We start from the raw sequence: 18203 nt of genomic DNA, 5'->3' as shown, positions 1-18203 counted from the left end.
AACTGAGAAGTTTTGCAAAAAGTTACTGCTTTCAAATATATCTTTATTAGGTGAAAAATTCAGAACAAACCAGTCGAATTTACTGCTTTGTTTTGATCATGTTTAATACCTTTGAAATCTTTAGTTTTGATAAAATGACGTAGGTTATTATTTTGATTCATTTCCCATCTTTTTGTATTATATTAAATATCAGTTAGTATTGTGCTATAGACAAGTTACCTATTACTGTTCAGCACTGAAGCAATGTACTACTTATCAGTTTTTCAAAATTACAAATTACCTTCCAACCCGTGTCTTAACAAAACAACCTCCTACCTTTATACAAGGCTTTCTTCAAAATTTGAAAACACTCTCTGGAATATGGAAAATAAAGTTAGAATCATAGAAATCTCACTTCAAGTTATGAAAATCTCAGTTACCAAAATTTCTGTACTGAAAACTCAGTGTAGTTATTTCTGCTTACTGTTGCTCTGCATTAGTTTGACTGATTCAGCCTTCTCTTACTTCATGATGAATTAGTGAAATACAGAAGTTCTCTTAATGTGAAGGATGCGTTATCTGATTCAAAGTACAAAGAACCGACAACTTCAATGGCAATGCCACTTGCAAGGACGGCTTGAGTTAACACATTCAATTTAACAAGGGAAGTAGCATTGTAAGAGCAAACACAGCCATAGTTATTAGCAGCTGCCAAGCCACAGACCAGCTTGTGCCCTGTAGTCCTTTAAACTCTTATCAACCCTCCTCCAGGTTAGAGAAAGGAAGAGTGATGGAGAGACTCAAAGTGCCGCAAGCCTTTTAAAGCCTTGCAAAGAGCACTATAATGCAGGCCCATCCATACAGAGCCTCGTGGCTGGAAGGGAACATCTAAGCAGAACTTCAGTGTGAGGTGTGAAGGCTGATACATACAAGTTTGTGAACTCTCAAATTAAGTTATTGCGGAAGTTAAGATAGAAAGCAGTCAGTCTGCTTTTTCATCTAGTGTTAGATCTAAGAGTCTTACAGAGACCTTTGTTATTTTAGCCAGTTTTTATCTATGTGTTTACTTAGAAAATTTCTATCATTTTAGCTGTTATATGTTGCCATGAATATGTTGTTTTCTTTCAAAAAAAAAAAAAAGTGCTTGATCTCTTGGTCTGTGGCCACCAGATGCCTTGAACCATAGAAATATCAATACTGCTACATTTTGTTACTATACAGTTAAAGGGGGAACGGGTTATTATTTATTTGATTATTTTCAAAACAGCACTGAAATTGCAAAAAAGATTCTTAAAAAAATGTGGATACAGTAATATCGTGCATTTTTAACTTTGACTTATCTACAGCTGATAATGCTGATACTAACTTTAGTAAATACCACTGCCTACAAACTAATTAGAAAATGAAAATTTATGCTTAGGTGATGGTTCTGCTTGCATTCTTCATAATTTACTACAGCAAAATCGTTGATACTTTTTCTTTATCAGCCAAAGAATTTTGGAACAGAAGATATTTTTTCAATTTTTAATTCCATGAAAATGAAGGGGTGTGTCTGTAATATATCACCATGCCACTGAAAGGGTCTTAAAGTATTACATATTACCAGATACTTATGAACATGAGGTGAGGACTGCAATTTTTAATAGTTTAGGATGATAAAGTGGTTCTTCCAGTGAATGACTACTACTCATATTTCTTTCATTATGAGCTAAAAGAATTTTTTTTTAAATTAGAACAAGCTGCTCTTGTATGTGCTTAAGTTTGATATAGTGCGTTAATTGCTGGGTTATTGACGACTGATGACAAAAGCTTTGGTCATAAATAGAGCTCTCATATAAACACATACTAGGGAAAGGGGAAAATAATTCAAAGATACACATAGGCTTTTACACCCGCCTCTCCATTTTGAGTGCGCCAAACAAAAATTACCTTGATTCTGTTCTCGGTGGGGAAAAAAAATAAGATTCTGACTTTTCAGGAAACCGGCGATATTAAATCAGCTGATGACATTTGATTAAAAAGGTGGGTAAGGGTTGCACAGTACTGGCAGATAGGCTGAGAGAGTTGGGCTCTTCAGCCTAGAGAAGAGAAGGCTCCAGGGAGACCTTATAGCAGCCTTCCAGTACCTGAAGGGGGCCTACAGGAAAGTGGGAGAGGGGCTTTTTACAAGGGCAAGTAGTGACAGGATGAGGGGGAATGGTTTTAAACTGAAAGAGGGTAGATTTAGATTGGATATTAGGAAGAAATTCTTTACTGTGAGGGTGGTGAGACACTGGAACAGGTTGCCCAGAGAAGTTGTGGCTGCCCCCTCCCTGGCAGTGTTCAAGGCCAGGTTGGACGGGGCTTTGAGCAACCTGGTCTAGAGGAAAGGTGTCCCTGCCCATGGCAGAGCGGTTGGAACTAGATGATCTTTAAGGTCTCTTCCAACCGAAACCGTTCTATGATTCTATGAAGGCGGGTGGCAGAGCCCCGCGGCAGCACGCTGCCCCCCGTGGTAGCCCGACCCTCCCCAGGCGGCACCGAGGATGCCTGCAGCTGGCGATGGCCGCTCCCGCCCCACCCGCGGCGGCACAGGCAGCGCTTTCTCTGTGTAAATAGACTCAGACGGATTGCATAAACCTGCTAAATATTGATTCTGCTGAGGCTTTGAATTGAAGTTAATTTAAATAGTACGTGTGAAGAGTTTTATGAATTGATTTCAAATGGCAAAGAAATATTGAAAAAGCATTAAACCTAAGTACCATTTTAAACAATAAATTTAAGCTTACGATAATTGAATTATGTGTTTGAGTGCAGCTGAAGTGTAGGCTGGGGGGAAAGGCATCCTGTGCTGTGAGAAACAGGGTCTCCCTCAACAGCGTCCTTACAGTAAACCGCCGCCCTGCCTGTGGAGGGGCTGTGGGCGGGCTGACAGCTCGGCCGCCCCGGCTGCCCCACGCCAATGGCCTCGGGGCCGCTGCCCACGGGCTGAGAACGGGCCGAGAACAGGCCGAGAACATTCTCGAAGGCGGGCGCTTGCCGCTGGGCGGTAGCAGGGCAGCCCTGCGGGAGGGACGGGAAGGGGCTGGTCAGTCAGAGCGGCGGGGCGGGGGCGGGCAGGCCGCAGGGGCGGCCTCTTTTCCGAGCGGGCCCCTCCGTGCCAGGCTGCCGCCCTCGCAGCGGGCCGGGTTGCGTGTGGAGGGAGGTTAAACTCGCCGGGCGTGAGGGGGCAGGCATGGCGCGGGAGGAGGAGTGGAGAGCTGGGCCAAAAGGGGCTCTTGGGACAGTTCTGTAGAGACTGGCGCCCTGCAGGTTGGACCAGGAGATGTGGGTCTTTCCATGTATCCCTGTCATCTCACACTGCATTGACTACTAAATAACTAAAAATTGAAAGCTGGGAACAACCCTCCCTCCAAACCCCACCGCCACTTTCAGTCCTAAGGCAGAAGAGTGCTGCTGATGGAGAGGAAATGTCAAATTCATACAAATTGGGGGATTATCGGCTTCTTTCTGTGCCTGCCCAGTGATGGCACCGCTGCTCAAAACCACATGTGTGGGCTTCGGGTGTTGGAACACCTTTGTGACAGATCCATCGCCGTCTGGCTGCCCCCTTGCTCAAGATGGAAGGGACATGAGAAGCCTTTCTTCTGTTCTTGTAGTAGAAGGTACAGTTTCACAAATAGCAGGTCCAGACATGAAAAACCAAGCAAACAGAGTGCAGATTAGACTGCATGTTAGAGGAATTTAACAGGAGTTGTGCAATGTCCTTAGATGATTTATCAGTATATTTTGTAGTGCCCTTTCAGTGTGAGTTTATCACTCTAGCACCACATCCTCTGCCTGTACCTGGGGCAAGAAGCTGTGCTGCACTTTGTGCAGTCAGGCTGAAGGTCCAATGCATGTCAGCTCTCTCTTATACTAGGTTTTGTGATGCTCTGGGAGGTAAATCAATTCATTCGTCTCCTGGAGAGTTTGTAGGCAGCAAGAAATCATTGTTCGTAGTGTAATGGGTGAATAACTCTGTGAATGTAGTGTCAGAGCAGCTGTCAAAATATTCTGGGTGGAAAAACAAGCAAACCAAACAAACACCTGAATGTGCATCAAGTGTTTAACCTGCTTTGCCGGGTACTTAGAAACAGTACCACTAGCAGTAGTGCTGCCATCTTTGCAGGGAGGTAATAACTCCTAGGAGGAACAGGTCAGGAACAGCAACCTCCTCAGGTAAGGCCACTGCCAGAAGAACATACCTAGCTGCAGCTGAAGATAAAATAAGCTAATGAAATTAGCTTAAAAGTCTCCTGTTTAAAAGAAGGTGCTTAATAGATGTGATCTGTACATACACTTTATATATTGGTATATTTTATTCCTTATGCCATACGTAAGGAACAAAATACACCTCAGCAATGTTTTGGTTCTGTGAGTTACCTTTCCTAGACAAGATATGCATGTTGTGGAAGGGTGGCATATGCTAGGCTGATAAATAGGCATGAGCTGCTTGAGATACAGAATGAGCTGTGGCTGAGCTGATGTTATGGAGGCCATAATGTTATTTTCACAGGGTACACTGGTCATGCATCTAAGCACTTTTAAACGGGCAATTCTATTGATATTTAAAGAAAACTCTCTTTACTCAAAAGACCCTATATAATAGAAAAGCAGAGGAGGTTATAGCTGCTGACTGGAAAGGTTGGTTATTTATGCTTACCATAAGTAACATGCTCATCTTTTGAAGAGGTGTAGAAATGTCAAATGCGTAACTCAAAGCCTTTTTCTCTTCTTTACCTCTCCTTGACACATCTCAACCACCTCCACACCGTTAAGGCCAGGAGCCCATTGTAGTCACTTTTCCCTGCAGGATAAGAACCTTCAGGAGATGCTGCTGTCTCAAGACTTGGTGATACAGCCAGCACAATGAACAAATCCCTCTGCATACTAAAAGGTATCAGTAATAGACAAAACCCAGGCTACTCAGTTATTTAAAAAAAATCAGGACTCTGTATTCGATACTAATGCACAGGGGAAAGGAAGGAAGCAACATGAGAGGCTTAGGGACTAAATATTAGGAAAGAAAAAAAGAACAAACGAGAACAACAACAACTTTTGCATTAGTCTGTTATGAGATATGCCAGTGAAACATGCATGACTATATAAAATGGATGGAAATACACTTTTTTAGGTGGGTACAGGCTATTGATAACAAATAACTTGTTGTTGCAAGTCTGTCTCCCCTAAGTGCATAAAAATGCATAGTGCTAGTTCTGCTGATGAAGCCTTGTGCCTAAATCTCAATATTTCTCAGTCACTGTGTTCCATTCTATACAGAGCTTCATCTTTTATATTAAAAAAAAAAAATCTTCTATAAGTAGTCCATTGTAGGCTGTAGTGGTGGTGATACAACCAGTGGAACATTGTTTTTTTTCAAATTCTCTTAAAAGAGATTTAATAGTTGACTTTGCAGGTTTTTGTTATAATTTGACAGTAAAATAGGTACTAGATTTAGTTATTTTTCTTTATTCTTCTCAGTTGCAGATGTAGACATAGAACTGATAAGCATATTGCTACATGTAAAGTAGAATTGCATCATGGAGTACTGTACGCTTTTTCTAGCATGTGTCTAACAGGTTTTCATGTTAGATAATCATGTATCTTTCTCCTGGCATGACTGATAATATATAAACTTGCCTTTTTAAAATACTCCACAGTGGAGCAAAAGTCAGAATGTTTGTCCTTCAGGAGTCTCTTTGCAGACCTGGATAAACATTGCAGAGATGCCTGAGACATTAGGGATTTGCTCTGCTAGCTAGGCAATTCCACCCCATCACCCTTTCAATGTAAATAACTAGCCTTAATTAATGGAAATGCAATATATACTAAGTAATGACAGACCAAGTAAATTAAGAAATGCAGGGTAAGATGTTGTAGCTCTGTTGAAGGCACTGGATGAGGATCTTGCTCCTTTATCTCATTAGTTTAGGCCAGTTAAAAACAATGTGAAGTATACACCTACAGTTTTTTATACTGCACAACAGCATTGAAATTAAGAACATTTTAGACTTTTGTTAGAATAAGTAATTGGAAGCACAAATCAAGTCATTTAGGCATGTGAATAGCTGGATTTGGTATGCAGTCCAGAACAGCTGTGTCCTGTACCCACAGCTACTGACAATCACAGGAAGGCAGGCCAGAAATTTGAAAACCCATTTCTGACAGTGCGCAAATAAACAACTGGGGGTGAAATTAACAATGAAGACAATATTAATCCTTCCCCATTCCTGCTGTTTTGGGGATTTGAAAGGTAAATGTAATTAAGTAAAAATTGAATTTCCCAGTCTGCGTGCGGAGGCTCATCTTTTCCTTCGCCTTCCCTTCCCTTGCTCCCCCTACCTCTTTAAATCTCTTCTTACTTCCTTTTTCTTTATACCAGCCACCAATGAAAAGATAAATTCCCCTAGCTTGGTTTAATTTTTAATTTCTTTGGAATGACCCAAATGTAAACATAAAGCAATGCAGCAGGGACACAGGATGCTTTTCTTTCAGCTGCATTCTCTCTCCCCTCTTCCAAATAGCTGTGTCTTTTCTCCCCTTCATCTCTCAGTACTTTTCTTTCTTCAGACTCAATAATCCTTAAAAAAAAAAACTTTGTGAGGGGTGGAGGGAAAGGAGTTGGGCATGGGAAGCGTAAGATTTCATAATGAGAAAACAGAAGGGGGGAGCCCCCAGAAATTTCACAAATTATCCTGAGGAAAATTAAATTTGCAGGTGATAGGGGCCGTATTGTAGATCTGCAGAATTCCACTCTGCTACAAGAATGGTACCTGCCTTTTCAGTTTACTGTTGCTCTTGTTTCCCTTTTCTTCTGTCTCCACCTGCACTTACTTGTTCATGACTTTGAAAATAAGCTTTTATGCAGCAGGGACTGCTTTGCGGTTTTGTATGTGAGTGTGGTTTCCACATATTTGATATTACCAGGTTGATTGTGATAAAAATAGAAGTCATCATCCCTCTCTAGAGAGCTCGTCCCAAAATTTGAGACTGTGCTCCTATTTAAAACAACACAGGAAAGACTGAATTCTGTGGTAGTGTTATTACCGTGTTTGGGCAATAGGTGTGCATTATTTCTTAGGTACACCAGTACTACTACTTGCAGAGTAAGGAACCTAGACACAGCTTCTTGAAAGGACCTGTGTGCCACCTTAGTTCAGTTCCCATGTTCCAGTTCAGTTTCAAGTTAGCTTGGGCATCTGCACTATGGCCATTTACACGTGCACAGTGTACCCTCCCCTGTACACTCTTCCTCTTGTAACGGGGGGAACAGAGGAGAGGATAGTGATTTTTTTTTTTTTTCTTTGCTACTGAATAACATTGAACAGCAGCTTCAGAATGAGAGTGAAGCACGATGCCATGGGTTAAAACACTGGTTGAAATGAACCTAACCCCTGTAATGGCTGGATCTTTTTTGGATTGAAGTGTTTTTGTCATAAATGACAACTACACTTGATTCTTTATTACTAAGAGGTGTTTTCATATTATTTGTAAAATAAGAGGTGTGCCCTGCATGGCACTGTAAAAGTGGTGTATAGGAATCATTAATGTGGAAGACATGCACATGCTTTTGCTCCAATATTTCTCTAAGTAAATAAGTAAATCTTTCTTCTGGATTTATCCAGGCCAAAAAGATAACAGTCTCACAGTAGTGATGTATGGCACAGAGTTCACTGATTGTGGTGTAGAACAGCAAAAGAAGATGTAAGAGAAAGTGTAGAGGCTTTTAAGCATGTGGATGAATTTTTCTTCTGCATCCTTCCTTTTGGGTAGTTGAAAATGTGGCGTTTCTGAGTAGGATGTTTTCATGTGTGGGTTTTTTTTTTTTTTGAAAGGATAGTGTAGGAAATTATGCTAATAAGAAACAAAACTATTTTTTCCTGCCGAAGGGGATAGGCGCCTTTTAATTCCTGAAGTGATTCTAAAGGTAAGATTCAAGGACTCCATGTATCTCATTGCTGCTCATTCAACCTATAAGCAATTAGTTGCTTGAGCCTGCCAAAGAAACACGTAGCTCATTGATATATGTACTAGTAAAATATTTGTGTTTGATTATTGCCTAAAACACTAAGTGGCTGCTTTGCCCTAAATAACTCATTGCAGTTTTGGAATTTCAAGTATTGCGCCTTCTTGCTGGTACTAGTCTGAGCTTCACTTCAGAGTATCTGTGATCACATCAGCACAAAAATGTAGCATTTTTTTTCAAAACTGAAAACCAAAATACCTCTTGTAGGAACAATACCAACAGGAGCTCAAACTTGTTCAGGATTCAGTCCGAACATGCTAAGTTCACAACTCTCATGAGCAGGTCTTTTCCAAAGGCTTAAGAGAACATTGTGGAAGAAGTGACACCACACGTAGACAACACAGGGAAGTGGAGTTCTTATATTTTGCCTTTCTTCTGATAAATGTGCTGTAATACTAACCAGGGATTTAGATCATTTACTCCTACTGTAACAGCATAAAATCATGTTCAGGCAGAAGCTGTATGATTAACCTTTCCCTTCCACTCTTTCGGTTCCCCAGCTAGTTCTTGGCCCAACTGGAAAAGTGGTGGCAGTGTTACATACATATGGACATCATGTGGCTGGCTGGCTGGGTTTTTTTTTTCCCCACCACGTTGTTTAACCAGGCTCGGAGCAGTCCTGAATAACATTAAGGTATTGCCTCTGACAGCTCAGAGTGTTTTGCCACAGGTGTAGCTTCCCCCAGAGGACTCTGGGTCTGAAGGCTGAAGAGAAAAAGAGAATAGATGTCCTTTCTTGTCCTTGACAAGAAAGGGGTGAGTATCGCTCAGCAGAGGATTTCTTTAACAGCTTGCTCGTATCTATGGGGTAATATCAAGCACTAAAATATTAGTAACAAGTAAGTTTAGTAGGGGATACTACTTCCACACTGCCCAGTATTAAGCTGCAAAAAATCATCCCTGAAATACGCCTCCAGTGATGAGGAGTTACAAGTCGGTTGGTTGTAATTCACCTCGTCTTCCTGAATGCAGTGATATGGAAGAGAAAGAAAGACCACTGCAGCAGGTGAAGGAGAAATTACTTTTCATGACACTAGGGAGTCAAACTTGGCTTATAATTGTATATACTTTACCTGCCTCTGAAATTCTCTTACGTATATTAATGTTAGAGCAATCTATATGCACAAGATGGGCAGTATGCCAAAGGGGGTTGTAATTTTCAAGTACCTCCGTATTGTTATCAGAGAGGGGAGGAGGATATCCACTAACAGTGTAATTATGTGGCAATTCCAGGGAAATTGATTATTATTAGCTTTTTATGGTCACACTAACAAAGTCAATGATCCAAGCTGAAATAGCAAAAATTAGTGCTTGAACAATATTCAGCAACAAGATATCACCAGGTGGATGTATCTGAAACCAGGTAATTCCTGAAACCGAAATGGCCATCTCCCACCAATTACAACAATGGATGTGCTCTATTAAAGCCTGATCCGCTTTAATGGGGGACTCCCAGGATGAGAGGCCATGTAAGTATGCAATGACACATACAGTATCGAGAAGTGGGTGGGTGTTTATTCTAAATACCCACATCACTGGGGTATTTGCACCTTTAACCAACAGAGAGAATTACAGGTAGTGAATACAGATCAGTTTCTTCAAGTTGGTTATTGCTTTAACAAAATCTTTCGTCACTTATTTCTAATATCCATCTTCAGTCCCCCAAACACAGCATGGAGACTGGATACCTGCATAGTCAGAACTATCATTTGCCAGCCATGTCTTCCCCCTTGAGGCTCTGTGGTTTTATAAATAATAATTAAAAACACTTCTCTCTGATGCGAGAAGGCTTTTCTAAAAGGAGAGCAAGTTGCTGCAATACAATAGCGCAATATTTTTGAAGGTCATAATAATAAAGTAGGGGAAAGAGAATAATCATTATTGCTCTTTCTGATAATTAGTTTGCTTTCCGATATCCCACACTGCAACTAGAACATTATTCAAGAACACCCATCACAGTGCTTAACAAGATTTAATGTACATTTATTCTTAACATGTGGAACATATAAAGATTTTATACTGAATAAATGAAATTCATTAAGCCAGAGGAAAAGGAGGAATTTACATCAAGTTTTTTTTTTTAACTACATTATCTTGAAATACAAATGCAGATTCTTGTCACTGAAAAATCTTTGAAGTTGTGTTTCTTCCTTTTTTTTTCTTCCTGTATATATTTTTTTTTGTCTGTAGACTGGTAACCATTTTCTTAAATCAATCCATACGTAACCATTTCCACACCTTGATTTATAAAGCAAATTGTGATCAGCTGCTCTCCCGAAATAGAGCATGACTTTATACATACAGAAACTTGTACATTACCCTCAGTTGTTGGTTTTCTGTGTTGGGTTTTTTCTTTTTTCTTTTTTTTTTAATTATTTTTGGAGATATGGCCCAAATGAAAGAAAAAATAATTCTACTATCACTTTGTAGATACCACATCATGAAAAAGAAACTAAAAACTTTGTACTAAAAAAAAAAAAATGAGGGTATGTTTAATGTACAACTTCTATATACATCACGGCCCTTAGGCAATAAAAAAATATTTTAAAAAATGATTAAAGGAATTGTGAAGAACTGTCATTGTGGAAGGTCAAAAAAAAACCAGATGTGGACAAGACAGTTCTGGTGAGGAAGCAATTGATGTTTATCATCAGGTTTTGTTTAAAAATCTTTTAACTTGACTTTTTTGTGTTGTTTTGCTCCTAGCCTAATGTAACCATTTCTCCCGAGGAGAAACCAGTATCGTTTTTGTATTTTGACTACTGACTGACACCCTCCTTGATCCCCTACACCTACATCACTAGAATCTTCTATTGCACAGAGCTTTGGGTGATGGTATACAAGTTTTTTTTTTATTTTCTCCTTATTTGAAAAAATAAAACACACAGGAACTTGGTATGTTGGTTATTTTTCACCTTTTTGTTTCAAAGTGGTGAGAGTTTTTTTCCATCATACAATGGTTTGCCATAACATTTTTTTTAAAAAGTCACTAGTTCGCTTCCCAAAAAATATGCAATACAAACATGGAAAAGAACATTGAAAAGGATAATCTATGGAAAAAAAAAAGTGTGACCTTTGAATGTACTAGACAGCAACTTTGGTTAAAAAAAATAAAATAAAAAGATGTACTTATACACATAGACAGCAAATATTAATTTCATAACTGTTCAAATTAAGAATTTCTTTAATTCCCAATTGGTAAATAGTGAATGGGGCAGAGGAGCAAAGATTCTTTTTTTTTTCCTTCTTCCTACGTTGGATAAACAAGAACAGAAAACAGCCAGTTATATGTGACCCTCTAATCTCCACTCACACATGCTTGGCTTCTCACTTATGTCATAACTGCCCAATCTGAAAAAGTACATCACAGATGACAGATGCAACCAGAGAGTTCAGGACAGCAGATATTGAGATATCCAGCAAACGACCCTCGTGCAAAAGGAACTCTGAGCGGTTCTCGTCCACTCTAGCCATGGCCAGCAAGGCCTTGGCTGCCCTGCACATCATGTCTACGCTAGGTGGCTCCAGAGGTGGAGGCTGCATGTGCATGAGGTTATGCTGGCTCTGCTGGTACTGGGCCATAGTGACCCCATCCTCCAGGAAGCTTATCAAGTTTCCGATGCTTCCCTTCTGCACAGCTATTGCCCTTGCTGCTAATGTGTCCCCCTGGGCAAGGTTCGATAAGAGCGCCATGGACATTTCTCGGCAGACCGGGTTTTTGCGGTCCCCAACGTACCTAACTAAAGTAGCGTAGAGTTTCTCCTGACGACTGAATGGGGGGGTGGCCAAGATAAGGTCCACGTTATTGTCCTGGATACTGAGCTTACACAGGGTCTCCAGCACAAGTCTCTGAGGCGAAAGAACTGAGTTGGGCCCCACGGTTGGAAAAGGATCCTGTGCCTCCGCAGACGGGCACACCATCCAGTGCAGCAAGCCATCCAAAATTGGCAAACAGATGCTTTCTGTGTAAGCAGACAAGTCTAGCTGCCCAGAAATGTTGGCTAATGTGACCAATGTATTATCCCGCAAGACCTCAAGGCAGTCCCACCACCACTCATCCTTGCTGCAGGCCACCCCTTTGTCCTCCTCTTCTTCTTTCTCGTAAGTCTGCGGTGCTCGCTTTCTTTCTGGATGCTCATGGTGAAGAAGGATCAACTTTCCCAGGATCAGCACCAAGCCTGGATGTTTGGACATTTCGGTGTCATTGCCAGGCACAAAAGACAAGCTACGGACGATATTTGACACACATATGCAGCGTTTGGCCAAGGAGTCCTGCCAGTGAGTTATGGTGCATAGAGGAGTCTCATCCCGGCTCCTTGGCTCATCCTCTAGCAGTTTAATATTTCGGTGGCTTTTGGCTTGATGGATCCCAAAGGGAAATTTACTGCTCTCTGTTTGGGAACCAGAGTTTGAGTCTTCAGGCAATGCTCCTGGCCGAGCTGAGAGGACATCATCAATGGTTGCTGTTATACTTTTTTCTTGTTGTTCCTCAGATTCACCTTTCCCCTCGAGGTCCTTCTTTTTGCTTGGAGAGTTCACGGGAGGAGGGGCTTTCCTGCGTGGAGGAATCTCCATCTTGCTTTCAAAGTGAGTCTGAATATGCTCAGTTGTGTCACCACCACCAAGCTGCCAGTGGAGAAGTCCACTATCAAATTCCTGAACGCGTCCAAGTTTGTCAGATCGGTCAACAACAAACAGATTATTTTTCCTTACAATCTTTATTGGCAGCTTGTCAAATTTACTCGCTTGTTTTGGCCTCTCACTTGGATCAGCAATGGCACCAGGAGTGGAAAAAACAACACTCTTTTCTGCTCCTTCTACCTTTTCATCCTCCCCCTCCTCCTCATCTTCATCAAAATAGTCAATACATTCATCCTCCTCTTTTCCAGTATCCTCTGCCAAGGACTGGCTATCATCTTTCTTGGCTGCTTTGTGATCAAGTGCTTTGTGACTTGGATCTCCCACTTCATATTCCATAAGGATTCCAAAAATGTCAATCAGGCATTTTCTAAAATATTCTACTAAAAGCTCAAGAAATCCAGACAACTGAGGGGAGAAGAAAGAACATGAAAATCAGATAAATATTTTTGTCTGCATGGAATTTCATTAGGAACACTGATGCACAGATCTGTGAATATTTCCCCCTCTTCCTGCTGTGGACTTGTAGCTAGGTCCTCTGTGGCAGGAGTTAATCAAAGGAAATTCTTCTAGCATCTGTCCAAACAGTGTATCATGTCAAACTATCACGGCTCCATTTGCTTAAACTGTAACAACAGCTATGAGAAGTACAGACATTTATTCGTATGTCTCCTTTAAGTTACAGTAGACATCTAGCCTAGCTGTTCTGTCCCCTTGGAAGTGTCTAGTATTCTTCATTTTCTGTACAGAGTACTGAAGTTTTTAACTCTTAGTTTTTCTGATTTATAGGCCTCTCTTTAGATGCCTAAAGTTTACAATTCTTCCTCTCCTCCTTTGTCTCTCAGTCTCTAAAACCAATTCCTGTAGGAATCTGCAGTTTAGGGTCTAGGTACAGATATCCTAGATTAATATCCCATCTCTACTGGAATAGTTTAATTTTGCCTGGCAATATTTAAAATTATTATTGGAGCCTGGTGCTTTAAGTCACCCTTCAGAAATAGTTTTCATTTAGGTTTAATCCTCTTAATTAACTTGTAATCACTTTCTTATGGAAAGGCAGTAGTTGGACTTGGTATTAATTTACCCTCAGTGGCTGCATAACAGCAACGTTCTTTGCTGTTATGATGTATTCAGCCTGATTGTCTGGATTTTAGTGGGTTTTTTTAGTTGTGGGCTAATAAGTTTTCAGCAAAATGTATCCTTTTGTCCACTCTGTATTCTCTTACAATTGTCAAACCCTCGAAGAATTAAGAACAAACTGATGCTTATGAACTGCAAGAATTATCAGTCATCATACGAGGTCCTGACTGCCATTGGAAATAAGAGTCCAAGGCAAAAGTAACAAAAAATGCATCTATTTCAAATATGCCTGATATTCTGTGCAACTTGCACAGGGTGCATTAATGCAATTTCTAATAGAAGTCAGATGAGATTCACCTCGCTTAACTTCAAACACCTGCAACAGTTACACACCTAACCTAATTGTCTAGAATCTCTTTATAATCAATGGTCTTTACAGGCCATTTCTAGGGTATGATTCATCTGACCTATTTTAGATCTCTACTTCAGGATGAGATGAATCATGCTATAGATACCCCTAGTTCTAAAGTTAGGTGGGATGAAATGTACCATTTGTGTCTGTATTTAAAAAAAAAGGTCATTATATTTAAAAAATTATGAGTTACACTATTAGTAACCAAGGAATGAATGGAGCAGAGAAACTGAATATTTAATTTGTACAAATTTTAGATGATGTGCATTATCAGCATGCCATCTATTACTACCACCTAACAGGCCAGTGGTTAGAGCAGGGCTGAAAAACGCTGGGAGGCAGTGAGGCAAAAGCACACACTGTTAAATCCTGTGTTACTTGCATCCTCTGGACAGATGGGATTTTAGCCTTTAAATTGTCAATCTGATTATTTCTGTGCAAACTTAATTTTCTGGAGGAAGAAACCAAACAGAAAATAAGGAATTAAAAATTACCACAGCCTAGTATGGAACTACTGAGTAAGACGAGTAGCCACCAGAAGACAGCCTCAAATCAATTTAATGTAAGTTTTGCAAAGCCTTTTTTGGAAACACAAGTTAAGCAAGATTGTTAACATATTGCTGTTTTCTGGGATTGTCCTTGTTCTATCACGAGTGTGAATTTGCACATTAGTCTTCTGTCACTGCTAAAATTCTCATATTCTTACATTCTCATTTCTAAAAGAGATACCCTTCTTTCAGGCTTATTATTTCCCCCATTTGCCCTAAAGCTCTCTCTTGTTGCTCATGTTAGCAATCATAAAAAAGGACGTTTCACAATATTCCAATTTGTTAACTATAATCAGTTTTAAAGGACTTCAGCATTTTTGTAGGTATCTTATTTCAGTTTTCTTTCCTTGGAAAGTTGAGGAGTATACTGCTTTCCCACCTACCTGAGAGAGGTTGAAAGTAGCAACAGTGCTGTCATCATATAGAAGAATATTAATAGTGTCTAGCGCCCAGGTACTTTCAGCCAAAAGGCCAGATTTAAGAGACATCATCACTCTCCAGGCCTCAGGAGTTACTGGAGAAAGAAAGGAGGAGAAGTAAAACAGTATTAGTGCATCTTTGGAGACCGTTAATGAGTTCTGACAGATTAAACTATGACATTGTGAGGACGCGGGATTTAAATTAAATAGTTACTGAAACCCTGGTTAGGACCCTGGTTTCACCACTTAGTCCTGTTCAGTTTTTCTGTAACTGCTGCTCAGCCTTAATACTGGACAGTATCTTAACAGGGCCGTTCCTCCTGACTTTGCCGAAGCCGAAATAATCGTAGAAACTTAGAGAAGTTGACTAAACCAAATAATAATCAGTAAATAAAGGTAGAATACTCTGTCAGGAGTGTGGGAACTTGAAGTATGAGGACTTGAATGTACGAAATGTAACAGGACTTCAAGATAAGAAGACACTTGGGAAAGAATAGGGGGAGAAAGAAACATGACAAATAATACGGAATGAATAAATGGGCTATCCAGGGGAGGCAGAGACTATAACAGCATGAGCTTCCACGGAACAAGAACACAGAAAGCTTTGTTCAGCTAAACATTGTATTGGGGATTTAACAGACATTCTGAAGGACCTTTTGACACATATCATTTGGAAATCTGAGGCAAGCTTCATTTTTAATGCATTTCTGGAGACCTCAGGTCCTCATATAAAATACTGCTTTCATTTCATGTCAGATTGTCTGGGATGAGTTTTACCTATCATCCTTACTGATGCGTATGTTATTACATTTTTATTGAAGACAATCACATTATAGTTACCAAAGTTAACTATCTGTCAAAATAGTCTTAAAGTGTAAAAGAAAACCAAAATCAAAGTCCCCTTCTCCCAACCTATTTCGGTATTTGGCTTTTGTTTTGATGCTTACCAATATCTTTTGAGGTAATCTTTCGTCTTGGTTTTAAGACTGGTTGGGATGCTTCTACAGAGCCTGGGGGGAAGGTAATTTCTCGTCTAATCGGTGGTGGTTGGGGTGGAGGTCCTGTGACCTGTGACACTGGAACTGTGGGTATAACCTTTTGCATCTTCATGGAAGGTAGGAAAGGAGACTTGCTTGGAGACATACGGTTTTCCAAAGAGCGCTGGAAGGATGCTGGACTTGGAGCTCTAGAGATGTGATTTGGCATAGAGGGTGGTGTCTGGTAGGATGACTGAGGAGGTCTAGTGATAGGCTGCATGGAGGCTGAGGATGACATATAAGAAGGCTGACGCTGGTTGACATGAGAAGGCCACTGACTCTCGTGGTTTATCCTCTGGTCAGGTACCATCATATCATCAGTGCGATTCATCCCTGGATACGGTGGGGCCTGTGCAGGGCCTCCTGGACCTTGCCTGTTCTGGTAAGGGTAAGGCATTTCATTTCGTGTTGGCCACATGTTCTGCTGAGGACCTTCACTGGAGGATGATGACTGCATGGGGCCACCAATCATCTGGGGAGGTATTCCATGCTGCTGCACTTGTCCAGGGCCCTGCATCCTCTCCCTGTTATACGGATACGGATACTGTCCCTGCATGGGCCTCCTGTCAGGCCCCGTGTAAGCGTTGCTGTACTGGTTATACATGTCCTGCTGCTGGTTGCCATACTGCATGTTATACATATCCCCTTCATGGCGTTTGGCTGGAGGCCCATACATGCCGTCCATGTGTCGCTTATAGTTCTGAAAAAAAATTTTGGAAAGAAGATGTGTCACTTTTACTCCATACACAATATAAATATATTGGCTGAAAGCTCGTTTAAAAAGCTGAAGGCGCTTAGTTCTGGAGGGATTGTGCTGATTCCAGAGTCAGGCACGCAGTGCCGTAGTTAGGCTTGATCCACTGCCTTCTTTTTAAGCCTCTGTTTTGCTGTGCTTAGAACTTAATACTAAAAGGAAACTTATCCTTGGGCTAAATTTTCTTATGCTTGCTCTCATTTTTTCCCTTTTCTATCTGTCAGATTAAATTCCACTGGTCATTTCAGACATGCATGAAAAGGCAATGGTCCTCACCAACTAAAATATTTTCACGTATTTTTTATGCTTAGTCTACTAAGAAGAAAAATGTTAAAAAAATTCAAAACCACTCAGCGAATCTTTTCAAGGGAGAAGCACTCAATAAACTCTTAAAATAACAAGATATGCTGCAAGCATGCATGTCTGAAACACTGGATCTTACAACAGGGCATAGGCTGTACACAGTAAATTTATTAGTAGGAGAAAACACTCTGCTGCATTTGTCACTCTGTGTAATTCCCAGGAACATGGTCCTGTTTGGGCAACCATCCCTCTTCCCAAATCATCCTAAGCACATTTAATTTACTGTGAGATTATTACAGCAAATGGTCACATCCAAACGTTCTGTTCTAGTTTATGCATGTTCCTACCCTGCTGATCAGTAATGAACTAAGCAATGTAACTAACAGCTGCCACCTATGGTTTATTCCCTCTTTGTTTCTCACCCTCTCAAGTGGGGAGTGTTGTTTGAGGTAAGCTGTTTTACCTTGGAGGGAACTGAGTTGTTTTTAAATCATACAAGCTTGTATGTATTTATGTTTAAGATGGCAGAACAAAAAAAGACATGTTGCAGTTTGAGGGGAAGGTGGTACGGTTTGCAGCGGTCCTTAGTTCCTGTGGGAGTTTGTTCCACAGTTCAAACCACACTGAGTGCTCTGAAGCAAAAAATGCGAATTAAATGGGTGATTTTTGAGTATATGATCTATGGCAAATTCAAAGTTATGGCTCCCCCGGAAACTGTAGCTCAGTCACATTGCACAATGTATACTAATGTACTAGAGTTAAGATCAGATAAAATTCTGTATGTATTCAATACGGGTCAGTTAAAACAGCCCTGGGATTCATAAACTCATCTTCCAACTTTGGTGCACATAAAACCACAACTACTGTATTTCATGAAAGTATTTTTTTTTAAAACTTGCTTTAGGAGCTGTCTGGCTATCTGAGAAATACCTATATTCAGCCTTACATAAACTACTTGCTGTAGTAAATTCCACCCTTGGGGCCAA

At 40.5% G+C, this 18203-nt stretch overlaps 1 protein-coding gene across 2 annotated transcripts in view; it reads right to left on the bottom strand.

Moving 5' to 3' along the window:
* Nucleotides 1–10367: 10367 nt before the first annotated feature.
* The window catches only part of ARID1B (AT-rich interaction domain 1B), a 341543-nt gene continuing 333707 nt past the window's right edge, over nt 10368–18203 (bottom strand). For both annotated transcript variants that reach the window (XM_068408105.1, XM_068408190.1), the window contains 3 exons: nt 16071–16860; nt 15088–15218; nt 10368–13072 (listed from right to left, as the gene is read on the bottom strand). In XM_068408105.1, coding sequence (XP_068264206.1) covers nt 11363–13072; nt 15088–15218; nt 16071–16860 — 2631 coding nt within the window. In that variant the 3' untranslated portion in view covers nt 10368–11362. The remainder of the gene's footprint in view (nt 13073–15087; nt 15219–16070; nt 16861–18203) is intronic.

Source organism: Nyctibius grandis, chromosome 1 (assembly GCF_013368605.1).
Source record: "Nyctibius grandis isolate bNycGra1 chromosome 1, bNycGra1.pri, whole genome shotgun sequence".
Classification (NCBI taxonomy): Eukaryota; Metazoa; Chordata; class Aves; order Nyctibiiformes; family Nyctibiidae; genus Nyctibius; species Nyctibius grandis.
This window is presented reverse-complemented; position numbering and strand designations above follow the sequence as displayed.